This window comes from Armigeres subalbatus, chromosome 1 (genome assembly GCF_024139115.2).
Source record: "Armigeres subalbatus isolate Guangzhou_Male chromosome 1, GZ_Asu_2, whole genome shotgun sequence".
Taxonomy (NCBI): Eukaryota; Metazoa; Arthropoda; class Insecta; order Diptera; family Culicidae; genus Armigeres; species Armigeres subalbatus.
In genome coordinates this window covers 190,041,188-190,064,496 of record NC_085139.1, presented here as the reverse complement: position 1 = coordinate 190,064,496, position 23,309 = coordinate 190,041,188, and the positions used below count along the sequence as shown (strand labels likewise).

The 23,309-nt window shown below is 45.9% G+C and overlaps 1 protein-coding gene across 2 annotated transcripts in view; it reads left to right on the top strand.

Moving 5' to 3' along the window:
* The window catches only part of LOC134205619 (serine--tRNA ligase, mitochondrial-like), a 50,186-nt gene that overhangs the window by 1,251 nt on the left and 25,626 nt on the right, over nucleotides 1-23,309 (top strand). The window contains exons 2-3 of one of the 2 annotated variants that reach the window (XM_062681034.1): nucleotides 436-1,012; nucleotides 16,992-17,317. In XM_062681034.1, the coding sequence (XP_062537018.1) occupies nucleotides 436-1,012; nucleotides 16,992-17,236 (822 nt within the window). In that variant the 3' untranslated portion in view covers nucleotides 17,237-17,317. Of the gene's footprint in view, nucleotides 1-435; nucleotides 1,013-16,991; nucleotides 17,318-23,309 lie in introns of those variants that run through there. The other variant, XM_062681033.1, reaches the window with a different exon arrangement.

Sequence of the window (23,309 nt, the reverse complement as noted above, 5' to 3'; positions counted from 1 at the left end):
AAACGCAATGACCGATTGTCATAAAATTCAATAGTGATCAACAAGGCTTTGTCCCCTGTCGAATGAAACTTGTTGCGAGCAAATCGGTTAAGGATTACTATACGAAAAGTTGTCTAATGTTTTTTATAGCTTTTGTGCACACACATACACACACACACATACACACATACATACACACGGACAGACAGACATGTGCTCAGCTCGTCAAGCTGAGTCGATTGGTATATAATACTATGGGTCTCAGAGGCTTCTATAAAAAGTTCGTTTTCGGAGTGAAATGATAGCCTTTCGGTACAACTTAGTTGTACAGGAAAGGCAAAAATAAAAATTAAATATAAATATAAATGGTATCTTTGTTCTGATCCCAATTATTTATGTTAGTTTTATACATAAAATAAATCCATATTATAACATAGTATTTTTTACTGATTTCAGGAGCAAGCTCTTATCCAGTATGCCATAACTAAGTTGATAGACAGAAAGTTTAAACTTATAACGGTGCCGGATATTTTGCCAGCCAGTGTTATCGAGAGTTGCGGCATGAACACGCACGGTGAACGAAATCAAGTTTACAAGTTAAACTTACCGTATGAAACATTGTGTCTTTCTGGAACATCGGAAATGGCTTTGGCAGGATATTTCGCCGGCACGGTAACGGATGAGAGGCAGCTACCATTGAAGCTGACAGCCATTAGCCGATGTTTCCGAGCGGAAACATCAGGTCTTCACGACGAGAAAGGCATATTTCGAGTTCACCAGTTTACCAAGGTGGAAATGTTTTCCATTTGTCGACCAGACCAGTCGGAGGCCATCCTAGAAGAATTCAAAGACATCGAGGTGGATCTGTTCGACGCTCTGGGTTTGCATTTTCGACTCCTTGACATGCCGGCATGCGAGTTGGGCGCTCCGGCGTTTCGAAAGTACGACATCGAGGCATGGATGCCGGGACGAAATATTTATGGGGAGATCTCTAGCTGCAGTGATTGTACGGACTATCAAGCCAGAAGACTAGGTGAGTGCTTTCTCAATTTTTTTTGTAGTCTTCTCTAACTCAAAGGTTTCCAAACATTCTGGATATGCGACCTAGCATAATACCAAATTGTTCGCGATCCACCAGATACAAAATCCATAGATTTGCAAAATATGGATAAAAAATGACTTGAGTTGATTTAGCAGAGGATTTACCAAATCATAAAAATAATCCATTACCACCAAAATCTCAGTAATTTTTGATTATATGTCATTGGTGGACACTAAACCATAGAGAAACAGGCGTCTCACTTAGATCAAAATGCAATCAAAATCATCGTCACGAAAACATTGTCGCCCAACGTTAAAATCACGGTGTATGGCCAAGCGGCGGTAGAGCGTATACGTCAAACAAAAGCAAAATCTATGAAAGCGCCATGGGTGGCCGATTGACTACCTACAAAAAATTAAATCAACCGTTAAAAAGGCGAACGATGGGACTTGTCGAGAGAGATGCCTGTTTCTCTGTGACTAAACATTTGTATTTTTTTTTATTTTCGAACAAGAAAGTTGAACAATGCCATAACTTCTGTCAAAAACAAACTTTTTGCCTTTCTCGTACAACAAAGTTGTACCGAAAGGCTATCATTTCACTCTGAAAACGGAACAGAAACATCTGATAGTAAAGTTTCTTATACCATTCGACTCAGTTTGATGAATCGAGGTGATGTCTGTATGTGTGTATGTATGTGTGTGTGTATGTATGTGTGTGTGTATGTTTGTGTGTCTGTATGGTCACCTTTTCAACCTCAAAAACTCACACGATTTTCATGTACTTAGACTCAACTGATTTCATCGCAACAAGTTGCATTCCGCAGAGCCACTCTTCTAATTACATGCTATTTAATTTCATCAAGATTGATTATTGCGTTCGCAGCTGACAAGGAAAATGGTTTAGGTAGTTTTCCATATAGCCATATAATCGGGACTACAAGCATTGAGCAGCTATCATGCTATAATATAAATTACGTTTGTTCGATGGGTTAGAAACCTCGCTACGGCAATATCGATAATGCTAACGCAACGAGCAAAGCTTTTCAAAGCTTACAATGTGGAACGTGTTGAACACGAAAACTAATCGACGAACTACGTACGCGCTTTTAAGTGTAGAGCCGACTCGATGATGTTTATTGCCATATGGCAACAGAAATTGCACTCGATAACGACACGATTAACTGCTGGTTCGTACGCTCGTGGCCATGGTGGTGTTTGCGTTTGTTTTGTATCATACATTGGAAGGGGAAAAAGAGGAGTTTCATTGATGTTTCAACATGCTGTTTGGTTTGGATGGTTTTTTTTTTTTTTTTTTTTTTTTCTTGAGCAAGGGTAAACGGAAATCTGCAACCAGACACCTGAGGAGGTACTCAGGTAGTGTGGGGATGGGTATGTCATGTAACTCTTACCCGACCCACTAAAACCAAAACCCTTTCGCCAGTCCGTACCCCCGGCCCGCAATTAAGCAATACATCAGGGGGGGACTATTGAGAACGCTCACGCCTATGCTAACGCACTTGACGTCAATACACACAACATCGACTTCAAGGGTGGCTACCTCACCACCCGTCGATCGCAAGCTATGATAGTAACCTAACGGTCCGTATCATAATCTCACGTTGAGACGAGCACCCCGACAACAACCACCGCGCGTGAACCGCAATGACCTCTATATCTACATACTGAGGTCCCCGCAGCCCACCCGCGACATGTTGGTTGTCGGGGTGAGCAAATGTTCACTGCATCACAGGTGCCCTTACTGCACTCGTTGGTTTTGTTCAAGACGCCACCACCGCTGCAGTTTCGACATGATCTGTTGAGATGCTGTGTTCACCGCATTCCATATAGCTTCTTCCCGGCACATCCTCTCGACGAGGTTGTCCGGGGTTGTATCCATACCACTAATAAGCAGCATGGTATTGCGTTCTACCTCGAATCGCGGGCATGCGAACATCACATGCTCTGCCGATTCTACCTCACCTACACATTCAGGACACTCCGCAGAATCTGCGAAGCCAAACCTGTGTAGGAATTTCTTAAAGCAGCCATGTTCAGACAACACCTGTGTTAGGTGGAAGTTGACTTGACCATGCTTCCTATCAACCCAGTTGGACACATCTGGAATCAGTCTGTGGGTCCAACGACCTTTGACTGCGGTGTCCCATGCTCTTTGCCATTTGAGCAACGAAGCTGCTCTCTTGACACGTCGCACTTGCACCGAGTCCCTTTCGTTGTAGCACTCCACATCCTCCTCTAGGAGTGTGTCAATCGGCATCATTCCAGCTATAACGCACACCGCCTCATATGATATGGTGCGATATGCGCTCGCGACACGTAAGCACATCAGCCGGTGTACTCTGATCAATTTCTTTACATTGTACTCGGCTTTTAGTGCTACGGCCCATGCCGGCACGCCATAACGGATGATAGACAATGCTACGCCAGCTATCAGCCTACGCACTTGACTATGCACCGCCGATCTGTTGGACATCATTCGTGATAAAGATTTTATCGCCAATGAAGCCCGCTGACATGCATAATCGACGTGGCTCGTAAAATTGAGCTTATCATCGATCATCACGCCCAGATGCTTGAGAGACCTCACGGAGTTAACTGTGCAGGTCCCTACTCTTATCCTAGCCTGTTGCAACCCATGACGGTTATGCACTACCACGACTTCCGTCTTTTGGTGTGCAAGGGATAACCGTCTCGAGTTGAGCCATTCCTCCACTCTGCCAATCGCGTATGAAGCCTTCAGTTCGACTTCGTCGAGAGTGTCACCTGCTACTTCTAGCATTACGTCATCCGCGAAGCCTTCTATCTTTACTCCGGCCGGGAGACTTAAGCGCAATACTCCGTCGTACATAATATTCCACAGAACCGGTCCGAGGATCGATCCTGTGGAACACCCGCGGACACTACGATCGACTTTTGACCAGCATCAGTGTCGTATAACAACACCCTATTCTGAAAATAGCTTTTCAGTATCCTGCACAGGTAATCCGGAACTCTCAATCGGTGCAGGGAGTCAGCAATTGCTGCCCAGCTAGCATTGTTAAACGCGTTTTTTACATCAAGTGTAATCAACGCGCAGTACCTAATACCTCTTCTGTTTAAACCTCTCGCTATCTTTGCCGTATCCGTTACCGCTCGAATTGCTTCGATGGTAGAACGGCCCTTACGGAAGCCATACTGGTTGCTAGATAAGCCACCAGCACACTCTGTATAGGCCGACAATCTATTCAGAATGACCCTCTCTAGCAGCTTTCCAGCTGTGTCGAGTAGGCAAATTGGTCTGTATGCCGAAGGATCCCCCGGTTTGGATGGTGTGTGGTATGATGTGTGGTGTGGAGTTATGGTGAAGTTTGGGTGATTTCAAGGGCAAATTTGAATATAGTTTTCGTATAATGCATCTCCTTATTTCCATATTATATTATGTATGCGGTTTTGTTTGTCTTCTATTTATATTTAGGAATTGTTCAAAAATGGCATCGTGGCCTTGGCGAAGGGGGGTGGGGGTGTCGATCGTCATAACTTGATCGATCGATCGTCATAACTTGATAATAATATAATGTATTATGCTTATTTTACAGAAAAACAAAATTGCCATCATTTTTGGTAGATAGGAATTGGAAAAAAAAAACGAAGTTACCACCTTCAGTGTATCTTGATTTAATCGAGAAAGGCATCGTCACCGCTAGGTGGATTAATTTGGGTTTTTTTAAGTTCAGAACGCATATAATCTATATAGTTTTTGTTCGTGATTGATAAATTCAAACCGTTTTCCAATGATATAATACGTAATAGTAATATAGTATTTTATATGAATAGATAAATTCTCCCATTTTATGCATATTTGAGGTTCAAAAACGGGGTATCCACTGATATTTCCGATTCCATTAGAACAGAAACTTGTATGAGTTCAATGGTAAAAAAACAAAGCAAAGCCGTTGAATATTCGACGAGCAGTGATAATTTGCATTTGATTTTTTTTCTTGGGTCCATATGAACTAGTTAAGCTTTGAACGAGGATGAATGTTTGAAATGACGGTATCCATCAAACGGCATGATAAATACGAGGGTTTTCAGTAATGGTGGTAACGGATCAACTTAAAAGTTGAAATTTATTGGTCCTACAAAATCAATCAGTACCACCATATATCTTGATCCGGAAAGGTCCAGATTTTTTTCTTGATACAACTTTTATTTAATACCTTCTACTCACTCCAAAGTTGAATTTTTTTAAAGGTCAGTAGTTCTTTCACACCACTGATCAAGCCACCCTACAGTTGAAGTTTTCTTCATGAATAGGTCTAATGGCGATTCTGAAGGTTATTTGATTCCCTCCAGAGTACGGTTCTCCGATAGCGACCCAGCCACTGACCGGTAGTTGGATTTTATTGGCCTAGCTAGTGGGAGAATTCGCAAAAAAAATGTCATGATTCCGCGCCCTAATAGATCCAATCTTTCTCATTTTTGTCGTTGAAATCGTAAAATCTCTGGAAAAGGGATTTCTAGAATCGTTCGGGCCATTGAGTAATACTTACTTTTTATCTATTTCCTTTTTTTTCTTGAGCAGAGCAAGGGTAAACGAAAATCTGCATCCAGACACCTGAGGAGGTTAACTCAGGTAGTGTGGGATGGGTATGTCATGTAACTCTTACCCGACCCACTAAAACCAAAACCCTTTCGCCAGTCCGTACCCCCGGCCCGCAATTAAGCAATACATCAGGGGGGGGGGGGCTATTGAGAACGCTCACGCCTATGCTAACGCACTTGACGTTAATACACACAACATCGACTTCAAGGGTGGTAACCTCACCACCCGTCGATCGCAAGCTATGATAGTAACCTAGCGGTCCGTATCATAATCTCACGTTGGAAACGAGCACCTCTACAAAAACCACCGCGCATGAACCGCAATGATCTCTATATCTACATACGGAGGTCCCCGCAGCCCTCCCGGTTGTCTTTTTTTTTCTTCCTGAGCAATGGAGGGGGAATCTGCTCAACAGACATCCTGGGTTGTCCAGGGCCACCTCCAACAGCAAACGAGGGAGGCAGGACTGCATCCCCGACCCGCTAAACCGTTTCCATTGCTGCCAAGCCCATCGTCCCTTCGGTACAACCAGAAAGTAATGCTTCAAAGGGGGGCCAGTGCACAACGCACCCTCGAGGTTAGCTGCGTGTCCTTGCAGCATCGAACATCGTGACTCGCTTTTTTAGAAGAACACCATGTGGCCTTACCACGCCCTATGTCCTCGGAAGGTCGGAAGGGTCGACTTCGCGCCTGCTTCCCTCTACACGACTGGTATCAAGAATAATGATGCCGCGTGCACCCCAAATTGACCTCTCTGCGATAGGGCCTATTCGCCAGCACACAGAGGGACTTACCGACGCGGTGCCTACGCCTGCTCCAGCCTTGACGAGGACCCCTTTCCGTCCTCGGGCTTGGACCCCGCACGCCGCGATAGTGACGATACCATGTTGTTCTTCACGCGGCCACTTGTTCGATAAAGACGAAAGTTCCGAGACGATTTGGATGATTGCCGATAAAACGGCGTTCCAGCCAACTTCATCTTTACACATCCTCCGGACTAGGTTGTCCGGGGTAGTGTCCAGACCACATGTGGCAAGCATGTGGTCACGCATTGTGCGAAAACGCGGGCACACGAACAACATGTGTTCCGCCGTTTCCTCTAAACCTGCGCACACCGGACACTCTGGCGAGACCGAGTGTCCGAACCGGTGTAGGTACTGTCTGAAGCAACCATGGCCTGTAAGGACCTGGGTAAGGTGGAAAGTGATTTCCCCATGGCGCCTCTTGACCCACGTACCTATCTCCGGTATCAACCTATGTGTCCATCTACCCTTAGTGGAACTGTCCCACGCACGCTGCCATTTGACCATTGAGGCCAACCTGACAGTCCTACGGATGCCTCTCGTGCCGCGCATTTCGAAGCACTCTATGTCTTCACCGATAACGATGTCAATAGGCATCATACCAGTGATGACGCAAAGTGCATCGTGCGACACGGTACGGTACGCGCTCGCCACTCTTAGGCACATGAGCCTATACGTTCTTTCTAACTTCGTTCTGTAGCAGTTAATACGCAGGGCCGTGTCACAAGCTGGCCCCCATACCTCAGTATGGACAGAGCAACGCTAGCCAGAAGCTTGCGCTTGCTGGCATAAACCGCAGAGCTATTGGACATCATCCGGGACAATGCCACTATAGCTGTGGAGGCACGCTTGCAGGCGTAATTGACGTGGCTACCAAAGGTGAGCTTATCGGCGATCATTACCCCCAAGAGTTTGATGGAGCGTTCAGAGGCCTGCCCTTATCACCGCTTGTTGCTCCGGTTTTCGGTTGTTAACAACAACCACCTCAGTCTTGCGGTGAGCCAGTTCTAACTTCCTGGAACTCATCCACTCCTTCACAATTGCGATCGAGTGGGCTGCAGTCAACTCCACCTCTTCGATCGATTCGCCGTAGACCTCCAGCGTAATATCGTCAGCGAAGCCGACGATTACCACGCCCACCGGGAACTTCAACCTCAAGACACCGTCGTACATGACGTTCCATAACACCGGAGCCAGTATGGAACCTTGCGGAATCCCTGAGGTTATGTCAACGCAATTCCGACCCGCCTCTGTGTCGTATACCAGTACTCGATTCTGGTTTCCGAGTTCGAATTCTGGCTTCCGAGAATCTTGTACAGGTACTCGGGAATTCCAAGACACGGGAGCGCATCTGCAATAGCTGCCCATCTGGCACTATTGAAAGCATTCCTCACGTCGAGAGTCACTACTGCACAATAGCGAACTCCCCTACTCTTACGCTGGATAGCTATCTCCGCGGATTTGGTAACCGACAAGATAGCGTCTACGGTCGACTTACCCTTTTGGAAGTCAAACTGGTTACTCGATAGACCATCCGCACCTTCCGTGCGTATCAACAACCTGTTGAGGATGATCTTCTCGAGCACCTTCCCCGCCGTATCAAGCAGGCATATTGGTCTATATGCCGACGGATCCCCCGGTGGTTTTCCCGCCTTTGGCAATAGGACCAAGCTCTGCCTTTTCCATGCTTCAGGGAAGACTCCCTCGTCCAGGCATCTCTGCATGATAGATCTGAACATCTCGGGAACCTCAGCAATGGCCGCTTTGATGGCCAGGTTCGGAATACCATCCAGTCCTGGCGCCTTACCTACACTAAGGGACTGTGCAATCCCCGCAAGTTCCGCCACCGTTACTCTTCCCTCGTCGGCCACCCTGGCCCGTGGCAGCTCCACAAAAGGAGGCCAGGGACTTGGGTCGTGACGTGGGAAGAGCCCCGCGATGATCCTCTCCAGCATCTCTGGAGACCGCTCTGTAGGGGCCATCGCCCCACGTGTCTTGGCCATTACGACCCTATAGGCGTCACCCCATGGCACTTTGACACAGGCCCTCGAAGCAGGCTTTTTTGCTTGATCTAATCTCAGTCTTCAGAGCGGCTCTAGCAGCCACGAACGCCACGCGTCGTTCAACACGCTCCTCTTCTGTGCGTGCTCGCTGCATCCGCCTCCTTGCCCGTAGGCAGGCGCGGCGCAGGTTCGCAATTGCTTGAGTCCACCAGTAAGCCGGTGGTCTCCCATTCCTAGGGTGGACTTTCCTAGGCATGGTGGCATCGCATGCACGCGAGAGTACTGTTACCAGCTGCTCGCCGCTCAGACCGAGAGTATTGTCCTCGCGGTGGAGCGCTTCCTTAAACACCTCGTCGTCGAAGTATGATGTCTTCCACATACGAGGACTAGGCCTCGCCCCTTCTTCCGTCCGCTGAATGCTGGTCGTATAGTCGATACTGTAGCGAACCGCCAGATGGTCGCTGTGAGTGTAGTCATCATCTACCCGAGCAAAGCTTGAGAGCAAATCGATAACTAATTTTGTTGTAGTGAAATCGCCTAATTTTGATAACTCACACACTTAATTTTTTTTAACGGGCTCGGTAAATGAATTACCGATTTCTCAACAGCTGAGCTCTCGGTAGGCAGCTCAGTAAAAAGTTGAACATTTTACCGCGCCCTCGGTTCTGCTTTTTCGTTGACGAAATGTCAAATTTTACTGAGCTGATCTGTAACGATTACTGAGAACTCGGTAAAAAGTACAGGTGGATTTGTAAAAAGAATACGGATCACCGTAATAAAAATTACTGAAAAAAATGCAATTTCACAAACGAAATGAAAAAAATAAAAACAAAGTTGATTAATTTTTTGATCATAATTATTATTTTTTTATTTATTTTAAGTTCAATGCTTTTAGTTCAAACAACACTTATAGCCCCTTTCGATTTGAATACCACACCCGATGGAGGATTCATGTGAATAAGCTGCACGGATACACAACGGCAATTTTCTGAAAAATTTGAATGATTTTACATTTAGCTGGCACATTGGTTTGTTTCTACTTACCGGAACTTCTAATATTCCATTTGAACCTTGATGATCTTCACATGCTGTTCTGTTTCATAATTTCGCTCTCATGGGGGATAGCTTACGTGTGGAACAAACCAAAATCCGGAAAATCGAAACAGCTCCATCCACTCCGCATGCATAATTCTCAGAGAAGATCATCAGGTCAGGATCATCAAAAAGATCATGTTCGGATCGTCCTCAAAAGTCTTCATCGTAGTTAATTTTGTCACTTTTAGTGGCGATTCACACTGCTAAATGTTGAAATTTCACTTCAACTAATTTTTCCAAACGCGAGGATTTTTAAATATGGCGCCACATCAAGCGTCGTGCAAGTATGCTTGGAACAGGGCTCGGTGAAATTATTACCGAGAAACTCAGCAAAAATATATTTTTTACTGAGCAATCAGTATTTTTTTTGACAACTTCAACAGATGTTTGTTGAACTGGCTAGCTCGGTTATTGTTTTTACCGATATCCTGTAACCCGTTTCATATTGCTGAGGTATCGGTATACTTCATTACAAAAATCAGTAAACACTTCACAACTTACTGATTTCTCGGCTAACATTTCATTTTACTGGATAAAATCAGTAAAAATTATTACCGAGCCAAAGTTTTGGATTTAAGTGTGCAGGTTGATATCCTTTTGGTCGTTTTAACGGTTAAAAGATCAAAATCTACAGCAGAAAAATCTTACTGTGACATCAAATCGAAAACTATTCCTGCTATCGATGAGAGCAAATCGAAAACTAATTTTGATATTGGTTCCGATAACAAAATAAGTACACAGCTTGATGTCAGATCATACAATTTAGAAATCAACAGCAAAATGAGATCAAAATATGTTATCAGTCATGATGATTCATATTTGAAAACAAATTATGATTTCGATTTGATATCAACATCAAAATTTGTTTTCTATATGCTCTCATTATGTTTTCAGACTTTGCTCGGGTACTCTCCAGTTTGAACTACTCGTTTGGCCAGGGCTCCAGAACGTAACGTCGATAATCGACATGTTGGTTGTCGGGGTGAGCGAAGTGTTCACTACATCACAGGTGTCCTTACTGCATTCGTTTTGTTTTGTTCAAGGCGCCACCACCACTGCAGTTTCGACATAATCTGCTGAGATGCTGTGTTCATCGCATTCCATATAACTTCCTCCCGGCACATCCTCTCGACGAGGTTGCCCGGGGTTGTATCCATACCGCTAACAAGCAGCATGGCATTGCGTTCTACCTCGAATCGCGGGCATGCGAACATCACATGCTCTGCCGACTCTACCTCACCTCCACATTTTGGATACTCCGCAGAATCTGCGAAGCCAAACCTGTGTAGGAATTTTTTAAAGCAACCATGTTCAGACAACACCTGTGTTAGGTGGAAGTTGACCTGACCATGTTTTCTATCGACCCAGCTGGACACATCCGGAATCAGTCTGTGGGTCCAACGACCTTTGACTGCGGGTCCCATGCTCTTTGCCATTTGAGCAGCAAGGCTGCTGTCTTGACACGTCGCGCTTGCACCGAGTCCCTTTCGTTGTAGCACTCCACATCTTCCTCTAGGAGTATGGTGCGATATGCGCTCGCGACACGTAGGCACATCAGCCGGTGTACTCTGGTCAGTTTCTTTACATTGTACTCGGCCTTTAGTGCTACGGCCCATGCCGGTACGCCATAGCGGATGATAGACAATGCTACACCCGCTATCATCCTACGCACTTGACTATGCACCGCCGATCTGTTGGACATCATTCGTGATAAAGATTTTATCGCCAATGAAGCCCGCTGACATGCATAATCGACGTGGCTCGTGAAATTGAGTTTATCGTCGATCATCATCCGCGAAGCCTTCTATTTTCACACCGGCCGGGAGACTTAAGCGTAATACTCCGTCGTACATAATATTCCACAGAACCGGTCCGAGGATCGATCCCTGTGAAACACCCGCAGACATTACGATCGACTTTTCACCAACATTCGTGTTGTATATCAGCACCCTATTCTAAAAAGAACTTTTCAGTATCCTGCACAGGTAATCCGGAACTCTCAATCGGTGCAGGGAGTCAGCAATAGCTGCCCCAGAGCTAGCATTGTTAAACGCATTTTTTACATCAAGTGTAATCAATGCGCAGTACCTAATACCTCGCCTGTTCTAACCTCTCGCTATCTTGGCCGTATCCGTTACCGATCGAATTGCTTCGATTGTAGAACGGCCCTTACGGAAACAATACTGGTTGCTGGAAATGTCACTATCACACTATGTATTAGCCGACAATCTATTCAGGATGACCCTCTCTAGCAGCTTTCCAGCTGTGTACTTACTTACTTATGGATCCTGTACACCTCCGGTGGTGCAAAGGGCCGACTTGAAAGATCTCCATCCTGAGTGTTGCCCGGCTATCGCTTTAACCTGTTGCCAGGTTAGATTTCGGTCGACTTCTTTTATTTCTTTATTGAGGCTTCGCCGCCATGAGCCTCTGGGTCTGCCTCTGCTGCGATGTCCCGCTGGGTTCCAGTCTAATGCTTGTTTACAGATTTCGTTTCCGCTCCTACGTAGAGTGTGGTCGACCCAGCCCCACTTCTGATCCCGAATTTCTGATGCTATCGGCCTCTGGTGACAACGACCATGAAGCTCGTTGTTTGAGATCCAGTTGTGAGGCCACCAGGCCCAAATTATATACCGCAGGCATCTGTTAATGAACACCTGCAACCGTTGAGTGTTCTCCACTGATACACACCATGTTTCGCTAGCGTATAACAGCACAGATTTCACGTTAGAGTTGAAAATTCGTATTTTGGTGCGTTCACTTATCTGCCTGTTTTTCCAGATATTTCTTAAACTCGCAAAGGCAGCCCTTGCTTTCTTTATCCGTGCGCCTATGTCGATCTTGGTACCGCCGTCTGACGCCATTTGGCTACCAAGATATTGGAAGCTTTCAACATTCTCCACTGGTTGCCCGGCTACTGTGAAACTGGAAGGAGTCACCGTGTTTACATCCAACGATTTGGTTTTGTTGACGTTGATGATTAAACCTGCCGAGAAGGAGCGCTCGGCAAGGTCGTTGAGTTTACTCTGCATATCAGAGCGCCGTTGTGCGAGGAGTGCAACGTCATCAGCCAATTCGAAGTCGTTTAGATGTTCCATGGTTATAGGCTGCCATAACAGCCCGCGGTTTGGTTCACGGTCAATCTCATCTATCAGAATCTCATCGATTACGATGAGGAACAGTAACGGTGATACAATACATCCTTGCCTCACAACAGCTACGACCCGGATAGAATCGGACAGGACCCCATTGTGCAGCACTCTACACGAAAAGGCCTCGTACTGTGCTTCGATGAGGCCGATGATTTTCTCAGGAACCCCCTTGCGTCTCAGGGCGCCCCACATATTCTCGTGATTGAGACGGTCGAAAGCTTGTTCGTAGTCAATGAATACCAAGTAAAGGGACTCTTGGAATTCGATGACCTGCTACAGAATTATGCGGAGCGTGATAATATGGTCCACATAGGATCTTCCGGCACGTGTCGAGTAGGCAAATTGGTCTGTATGCCGAAGGATCCCCCGGTAATAGCACCAATTGCTGACGTTTCCATCGATCTGGGAAATTTCCTTCGTCCATGCATCTCTGGAGGCAGCTCCTGAACATATCAGGATCAGCAAGAATAGCGTGTCGTGATGCCTTATTGAGCTTAACTTTCCTTGCAGCTACAATAAGCTCAACGTTAGTCACCAGCGGTATCACGTCGACTGACTCGTACGGGGTAGCGGGCCAGTTCGATGATTCATGTTTCGGAAACAGCCCTTCGACTATTTTGGCCAACATCTACGGAGATTTCTCAGGTGGCGTGCTGTTAGTCCTAGCCATCACCATCCTGTATGCATCTCTCCATGGATTGTCGTTTGCCATCCTGCACAGCCGCTCAAAGCAGGCTCTCTTACTACATTTGATCTCGTAGTTCAGAGTTCTGCTCGCTGTCTGGAACACCTGGTGTCTTTGAACTTTTCAGCGTCTGTTCTGGCACGTCGCAGCCTTCTCTTTGATCAGAAACAAGTTCTACGAAGGTCTGCAATTGTGTCAGTCTACCAGTACGCAGGTTGCCGATGTCCGGGAGGTTTGGTCCTCCTATGCATCGTCACATCACATGCACGAGTTAGTTTAATTAACTCATCGCCACTTAATCTCGTTGTTCGCCTCTCCCATCGTAGTGATTCCTCCAAGAGTTCTGGGTTGAACTGTGAGGTGCGCCATCCTAGATCGGTCTTGCCGATCCGCCTGGTGTTTGCAACGGGGGTATACCGGATCATAAAACGAATTTCCTGATGATCGCTGGAGGTATGCCCCTCATGATCCTCTCATTCTGGCTCCACCGTCCATCCCGCGCTGCAGAAGGTCACATCGATGCATAAATTACCGCTCGGTCCCCTGAACGTTGGCACTTGGCCTTCATTCAGAAGGACTACGTTCAATACCGCTAGCGACTCTAGCAGGGTATGACCTCTAGTGTTTGTGGACCGGGATCCCAAGTACAATGCCCACGCATTGAAGTCGCCTGCTACAACTAATGGTTTTAAGCCAGTTAGTTTCGCTGCAAGAATGTCCACTACCATAGTAAACTGCACTATACTCCACCTGGGAGGACAGTAGCAGCTACAATAGTAAACACCGTATACCTTTGCTATGACGAAACCCTCATCATCAGGTGATGATAATATCCCCTGGATGGGGTATCGCCGCAAGTCCAAATAGCCATTATCTGAGACTTATCCGCAATCCAACTGCCGTTTCCAGCAGGGATGCGGTATGGATCGGACAGCAAGGCTACATCAGTTTTACACTCGGTAACCGACTGTTGTAGCAGCAGTTGAGCCGCCTCACAGTGGTTCAGGTTTAGCAGTGTTACCTGCGTGTCTGGATCCTTCTAGAGGCCGGACAGGCCTGGACACCGGTAAGGTGTTTGTTGTCTGTACCCGGGGGACAGATCAGAAACATTGGTACAGCCTGACAGGTGCGAGCTTGGAGGCCTTCAGCCCCACACCTACGGCATAGCTTACTGCGATCAGGTCCTAAAGCCAGGTCTGAAGCGGTTGGCTTATACTTAGCGGACATACCGACCAACCCACTTTCAGTTTAGGCCTATCCATTACCTTTTTTGCCTCAGCCTGAGGTATTTGGAATGAGGCAACCTGAATTCCCGCGTAGGTTTTGCGTAACCGAACCGCAGATTCCTGGATCTCGACATTGCACTGATCTCTCAGTGCATCGACCAGGTCTCTGGCCTCGGTTACTTCATCCAGGCCCCTGCACTGGATGTTCGAAACTGGGCATAAGGATCTTACTTGAACCCCATCACCCAGGACCTCCTCCGTCAACTTTTTGTACTCAGAACTTTTCTGAGCAGCATCCCGCTTCAAGACGAGAATCATCTCGCCTTTCGGCGTCCATCGGATGCAGTAGATATCTCCTCCTAGACTAGAGAGCTTCTCGTTGCCTCTCATAGTCTTTAGGACATCGGCGTAGCTTTTATCGCAGTCTTGACGATAATCGCTTCACCTCTGTCCATTGGAAGGCGCACCCTTTTTATCACGGGTTCTACCCTTCTTAGCAGTGACCTGCTTCGCCCCTTGTGTTGCACTCCTTGCGACCTGCTGACGACTCCGTTTCACCTTTTTTGGGTTCACGATCTCCGTCCACGGCAGATCCTCCTCTCGGCGATCCTCTGGTATCCTCTTTCGTGGAGGTACCGTTTTCTTCTCGGTCCTCTCCACTCGGGCCCTCTCGGCTGCCGAGTAACCGTATCTTTCCTAGTAAGAGGTACCGCGTCTTTTTTAGCTACTTTCAGGTCCGCCTCCTGCGTGACCTTACTTAGCTTAGGAGTTGCTCCGCTGATGGCCTTTCGCCTTTGAAACTCTGCAGCCTGGCTCTCCGCCAACTGCTTCCCCTCTGTAAGGAGGTGAATCCTCTATTCGGCCTCCTTCGAAGTCTTCACCGCCTGGCTCACCGCCAAATCCTTTTCTTCAGTAGGAAGGTGGATCTTGTGCTCCGCCTTCTTACTGGTCTCCAGCAGGGTCTCCCACTTCAGATCCTTGGTATAATTGACGCGGTTATCCAGAAAGGACATTATTACGTCCGATACGTCCGTAATCACCTCCATTGTATGGCCTCCGCCGTCCTCGTGGTTGGTCATCACCGAGTTTATGACCTTGGTCAGAGTGGGGCCGTCCATTTTTACGTCGATCGGCACCTCTTCTGACATACCACGACCTTCACCATCGCCCCTCTTCCCCGGAAACCTTTGGGGTGACCGATTAAGGCCACTTCGTTTAGCGAATACCATGTTAGGGTGTTAGGGTCCTCCTTACCGCTAGACACCGCTCCACCGTCCATTTTTTTTTTGTTCGAAGAGATCATTGCTGTCAGGCCCCCCTTGAGACTGCTGTCGAATCCTGCTGGTGTAGTCGCCTTATTGATCCCATGGTTATCTATGCTTACCTTGCGGCATGCAGGGAGGACATGCGAGGGTTGACCCATTCGCCGTTTCAGGTCGGTGCCACCCGGCCTTACTAAGAGAATAAAATGTCCAGACTACCAGCCCTCGCTTCACAGTATTACAATATTCAAAACAGAGTCCAGTAACATACAACCAGTATGCCATAATCAGGATCTTACTGGTATCAATCCTGATGTGCCAATGGCACTCTCTGGGTTTGTGCTTTTGAAGCGGCACACAGTCGCTTTGATAGAGACTGCTTACGGACACTTGTGGTTTTTTGGGAGGGATTTAGCTGAGCCCACTGCTAAACCACCACCACATCCTAGGCAGTTCTCCCTGACAAGCAGACAGCTGGGGAGGAGTCGTCAAGCCCTTGGACATAGTCCCTGCTGCCAACATACGCCCCGTACGCCTGTCACTGACGAACAAAGCTCGTGTACTCTGCATCGAAGCTTAAAACCGGTGTTAGGGCGCAATCGTTAAAGTAAACATATTTATATTCGGTTAGTTAATGCCCCTGAAACTCTAACGTGTCAGTTTATCCGGAAATTCGTATACAATGCTATAGAATTTTTAAATGAACCATAGGGTAATGATGGTATTTTGGACATCTGAATATATTTTAGACTTTTGTCTGTATTTTCTTCAATTTTTTACATAAATATGGTTAGAAACGTGATTATGAAAAAGACTAAACAGACACATGATTCCTATTTTTGAAAGAAAGCTATGTAGAAAAACACGCAAATACTAGCAAAACTGCTAAATATATTAAAAATGCCCAAAATACATCTTTTACCCTAATATGCTTATTTTTAGTGTAAAGGAACATCAAAAACTGGAATGTGACTTTAATTGAGTTTTGACTTTAAATTTTCTTCAACGAAGTCTATTATTTTATCAGTTTATCTTAAATATGGGGCAATTTTGAACTTATTTTGAAAAAATAATTAAAACCGTCAATTCCCTTTTATTTTATTAAAAAAAAAGTTATGAAAAATGTGTCTTTTATTCAACAGGTATTCGATACCATCCCCAAACGTCAGATGAGCAGCCTAAATTCGCGCATACCGTGAATGGTACTGCTTGCGCCATTCCGCGAATGTTGATAGCACTACTGGAGAACTTTCAGAATGCCGACCACACTATTACGATACCAGCTCCGCTTCGGGTATTTATGAGGGGCAAGGAGCAAATTAGTAAGAAGAAACTTTTACCCGAACTAAAATTAACCAAGCGATTAGATCAGGAGCAGATTCAATAGTGTTGCTATAACGGGTATAGTAGCACTTATAGCTTTAATATGTACTATATGTAGATAATCATTAAACACATTAGTTATCATTGCCGATTGTTAATAATTATGAAAGAAACACTCCCTACATTCATTTCATTTGCTTCTTCGATCGAAGAACTTCGTCTTCGTATGGAATCGGACAAATGTAGGAATAAAAATCAACAAAGCGGAAATTTTGCATATGATAATCTTTATTTTCTTTCGCAAAAAGAATTCAATAACGACAAAAATCATCTTCCGTGCGTAAGTCGTTGCTAAAGTTTTGCGAATATGTTTACGGTTTATTGAGTTCAACAATAGAATAACCCACATGCGATATAGGCATTCATATACCTAAACTTATCCGCGAAGCGTACTCAAATGATGGAGCAGCGAAATGATGCATGACCACAAAGCAATTTAGTGCCTTTACCAAAAGTAGCCGCATACGCTGGTTGAATAGGGGAAAAGACGGCTTTGGTAGGTTTTGTTCTATTACTGGCAGGGGGGTTTTTGTCGACCGAATTTTATGAAATTTGGCCACAATATTCTTTGATATGCAAAGAATGTTTAGGCCAAATTTGAGCATAATCAGTCATAAAAAAAAATCTGGTTGCAGAGCAGTGGCATTATCACCACATTGTCGCATTTGCTCTTGGACTTCGACCTCATAGTAAACGATCGCAACGATCTTTATCGCACCGGGTTGGTTACCCGATCTGTCCTAGGGTTGCTCGTACCCTGGCCGGCACCACTGGGTGGTAGGGATAGGAGTTGCTGGGTAAGAGGCTAAGGAACGCGAAACGGGGTCCATTTTATTCCTTCAGGTACGCGAAGTAGTTACCAATGGTACGTTAGACAGTTGAAGGGATTGCTGAACAGTACCGCCAGAACTTGGACAAGCTGATGCCAACGGATGTGGCGACGTCAACAGATTGTGGGATAATATCCACGAAGCTGTGACTAGAACAGCGCAGTAAAAGAACGATACAGTGTAGCCAAATTAGAAGAGAAATGATGCCCGCAGTGGGCTGTCGGTATGCTCAGTCTATACACTGTACTAGAGGCCTTATTCAGGCCTCTACACTGTACCATATATACTCAGTCATCGGGGAGAAAGCGGAAGAATGATTTTTTTTATATGCTTTTTGTTCAAGCTACTTTTATCTCTAATAAAGACGTGTTTTTTCAATCGGGTATATTTTCACGTTTCCCACGCTAGTTTTTATTTCGCTACGGGAGAAAATCCTTTCGTTGGTCATAATCCGTCCTACAGGTTATAGGCCCAGTCGCGGATCGTGAAAAAGTGTAGCGGTTGTCCGGAAAAATCGGAATTTATCGGTCGTCGGTTCGGCGTATTTTATTTGGTGCGGCGGCAGTGTGGTGCGCTCGGCGGAAAGTTGTCGATCGGGAGCAAAATGGCGGATGCAGGAAAGTTTTCGCTAGGGAAGCTCAACAACACGAATTACGCGACATGGAAATTTCAGATGGAAATGTTCCTCGTGCGCGAAGACCTTTGGGATGTTATTGATGAGCCAAAGTCGCAACCTGAAACAGTGGATTGGGGAAGAGCCGACAAGAAGGCGCGGGCTACAATCGGATTGTGCTTGGAGCAGAGCCAGTACCCGGTAATCAAGGACTGTACTAGTGCAGTGTACGAAAAATCGACGGTTACATCACAGCTATCACAGTTGATCCGGTTGTTGGATGCGAAGCTCTCGGAAGGGAGCGATGTAGAAAAACACCTGCTGGAGATGGATACTTTGTTCGAGCGTGTATAGAATGCTGGGCTGGAGTTACAAGAAAAACATCAAGTTGCAATGGTGTTGCGCAGTGTACCTGAGTCGTACCACCATCTCGCGTCGGCTTTGGAGGCACGGCCAGACGAAGACATCACAATGGAGCTCGTTCGGTCAAAATTGGTTGACGAGTATCAACGACGTTTGGCTCGAAAAGGGAAGTTGGCCACAGGCGAACATGCAAAATGTAAGCAAAGACAAAACATGCTTCTTTTGCAAGAAACCCGGACACTTCAAGAAGGACTGCAGAAAGTGCCATGCAGCAAAGGATAAGCAGGACGAAAGCGGCCCTTCCAGTGTGCAGGTGATGATGGCGAATGGAAAGTGTACACGATCAGACGGGCATGGCACTGGTTCCGTGGCAGGTATCAACGGTGCGGGAAATCAGGTGGATATTCATCTGCAAAACGTCCTATTTGTACCTGAGCTCGACAGTGGACTCCTGTTGGTAAGTAAAATTACCGATAACGGCTTTGAAGTTCTTTTCAAACGGAACAGTGTTGAGATCGTCGACCATATGGGCAAGGTGGTGACGGTAGGTGGCCGTAGTGGTGGTCTGTATGTGCTCAATAATTCGGAGCGTGCAGCGGTCGCTGCAGGACGACGTCATACTATGCATTGCCAGCATACGTGGCATCGGAGATTCGGTCACCGGAATCACTACCGGCATGGAGCTAGTGAATTGCGGCATAAAGTGCATATGCGAGCACAGAAACACAAAAAGAACACACAGAAAGCAAAAAGAAAAACAACTGCACCACTAGAGCTTATCCACATTGACCTGTGCGGACCGATGAGCAACGTCACGCCCGGTGAAAATAAATATTTTATGGTACTCATTGATGATTACAGCAGATATCTAGTGTTGTACCTGCTGAAGGACAAGGCGGAAGCAAAACAGTGCATTAAAAGTTATGTGCGTCTAGTCGAAAATCAGTTCAACCGGAAGCCACGAATCATCCGTTCAGACCGCGGTGCGGAGTTTGTCAACAAAGAGCTTCAACAGTTCTACAGCGAAGAAGGAATAGAGATGCAGCTGACCGCTGGGTATTCACCGCAGCAGAACGGCGTCGCTGAGCGACGGAATCGCTACCTCCAAGAGATGGCGGTTTGTATGCTGCTTGATGCGGGACTCGAAAAACGATACTGGGGTGAAGCGATTGCGGCAGCTGCCTTTATCCAGAATCGTCTACCTTCACGGATTGTGCAAAAGACACCAATAGAATTATGGTGCGGTGTGAAACCGGACTTGAGTCACCTCAAGGTGTTCGGATGCAGCGCGTTTGTCTACGTGCCGGACGTCAAGCGAAGAAAATTGCAAAGCAGAGCGGAAAAGTTGATCTTCGTCGGCTATGCCTGCGGAACCAAGGCATACAGGTATACAATGAAGGCATACAGGCATACAATGAAGAGGGCAAAAGCAAGAGGTAATACTTCAACCGAGCAGAAGGGAGCAGTCTGTTCCGAAGACCTGATGGAGTTTCAGTTCAGCGGTGCAGAAGGAGGAAGCGAAGATAGTGAACAAGTGAGTGTTGATAGAGCGGATGTAGTGAGTGATTGCGATACAGAGCCGGACTTCCATGGATTCTCGGAACTTGACACCACTGTGGAAGAATTCCACGAAGCGGAAGACTCGGCAGATAATGAAGATTCGTATCACGGTGAAGACAACGGCGAATGTGAACAGCCGTCGCGTAGATCACAGCGGGAAAATGCAGGTGCAATTCCGAAGAAATACGACAACTACGTCGTGGGCGTAACTAAGATTGAGGAGCGCGATGCGAGCAGCTACAATGAGGCAATGAAAACTGTAAATAAGTCGGAGTGGTCAAGAGCAATGGACGAAGAATATCGATCCCTAATGGCAAAAGATACTTGGACACTTGTTCCTTTGCCACCGGGTCGTCATGCTATCGGTTCGAAGTGGGTCTATAAAAAGAAGAAGGACGCAATTGGGCGCACAGTGCGGTTTAAGGCACGCATGGTTGCCCAAGGTTATGCACAGCGGTTCGGTGAAGATTTTAGTGAAGTGCACGCACCGGTAGCTTTGCAACAGACATTCCGTGTTCTGCTCACTATTGCGGGTCATCAAGGACTCCAAGTACGGCATGTAGACGTTAAAAATGCGTACTTAAATGGGGTGTTGCAAGAAGAAATTTTTATGCGTCCGCCCCGGGTTATTCAGTGTCGAGCAAAGAAGAACTAATGTGAAAATTGAACAGGAGTCTTTACGGACTTAAGCAGGCCGCTAGGGTCTCGACAATGAAGGAAGTGTTGATTAGTCTTGGGTCTTGGCCAGTCGGAGGCGGACGCATGCCTGTTTATTAAACGATGCAGTGGCGGCGAGTCGATTTATGTGTTGATTTATGTCGACGCTATGATTATCGTGTGCAAGAATGGACAGCGGATTACACAGCTGGAACGAGAACTGCAGCAGCATTTTGAAATTTCTTCCCTCGGTGAGGTGCAGCTGTTTCTTGGCATTAATGTAACGAAGGATAAGCAGGGTGTGTATTCTCTGAGTCAAAAGTGTTTTATTCATGAGGTTGCGGATCGATTCGGTCTTGCTGGTGCGAAGACGTCGAAGTACCCACTAGATCCCGGGTATTTCAGACTGGACGCTGGTGAGCCACTGGCTGACAACATTCAATATCATAGTCTCGTCATTGTAGGATCGGTTATGATACGATCAACCAGTGGTGTTATAAAGAGTATTACACTAACACATATGTATGTCACAGGGGGAAATAAGAGAAATAAAGCTAGAGTTCAGTTGGTTACGAGTATACGACGAAGACGGTTGTTTCTTATTTCGCGTGGTGCACAATCCGACATTACATTTGGCGACGAGGAGGAAAGCGATTTTAGTTCGGTCGACCTCACGTGGTAACCATATTGTTTTAGCAAAAGTGATTTAATCGGCGTTTCGTGGTGTGGAAAATCACAAGGTAAACCGGAACGGCCATGTTGAGTGAGCAAATGGATACAAAATGGCCGACGTTTATGGTGTGAAAATTGGTTTGCATGGGTAAAAATAATATGATGTGATATCCAATATGGATGTAAAAGGCAATTAAAAGTGTTATACATGAAAGGCTGATAAGTGAAGAGAAATCAGAGAATCAAATCTAATCGTTGAAAATTGTGGATTGTTTCTTGTAAAGGGTAGTGAAATGGAGTTATTTGAATTAATACTGAAAACTGGTGGCAGGGGACGAGCAAAATATTGGACCGAAATTATGGACGGCCGTTGAGTTATTTTGGGATGCCTTCATGGCATCCTCAAGCTGTGAGCATGATGAAGAGCAGAAACGGTAGCAGGTGTATTTGTAAACGTGCTTCAATCTTTATGCATAGCTACTGTCTGTGTTGCGAATAAATGTTTGTAACAGTATGTATATGATATCTGGAGCTGATATATGTAGCAACTATTTGTGTGGACAATGCGTATAGCAAATGAGTGCGTTTGAAGGTTGGCTCCGCAAATGGTGCGAGTATGGTTTAGTTCAAATCGCAACTGTGTGCGTCGCGCAGCAAAAATATATCGTAACGATCGCACTGGAAAAAAAAGCAAGGGTATGTATTCAGCTTACGGAATCCCAACGGTTTAATACAAGTTATATACTGTTACTGTTTGAGAAAATTTTATTGCACTGCGTGCATTGAAAAGGAGACAGCAAATAATGTGCAAATTGATTCTCAACTGTACTCCTTGGAAAAAAATGCAACTGTGTGCAATAGAAAAGTAATGGACAGTAAATCTGTCTGGAAACGAAGTTGCAACTGTGTGCATTGGAAAGAAGTCGCAACTGTGTGCGTAGCTAATATGATTTTGCAACTGTGTGCATTGAGGAAAAAGAAAACGCAACCGTGTGCGATGATGATGATAGTGCAACTGGGTGCATTAGCTAAATAATGGATGACAAATATGTGTGAGAACGGCTTTGCAACTGTGTGGTTTGGTGATATTGTGTGCGATGGTGATATTGCAACTGTGTGCACTGGCAAAGTAATGGGATAGTAACCGCAACTGTGCATTGGAGCGTTAGAATGATAAACCAGTTATACTATGTGTATAGATGTGGAATGCCGGTTTTGTTGAAGGACAGCAAGAAATGCAGGTATGTACTTGATTTTTGTCTCGAGTAGATGACTCCAAAGGACCAAAACACAGAATAGGTTTCTATGGTTGGTGAGTAAGAGTAGTTATAGAGATGTGTGCGTGTTCGGGAGAGAAATATGACAAATATAATACAATATAT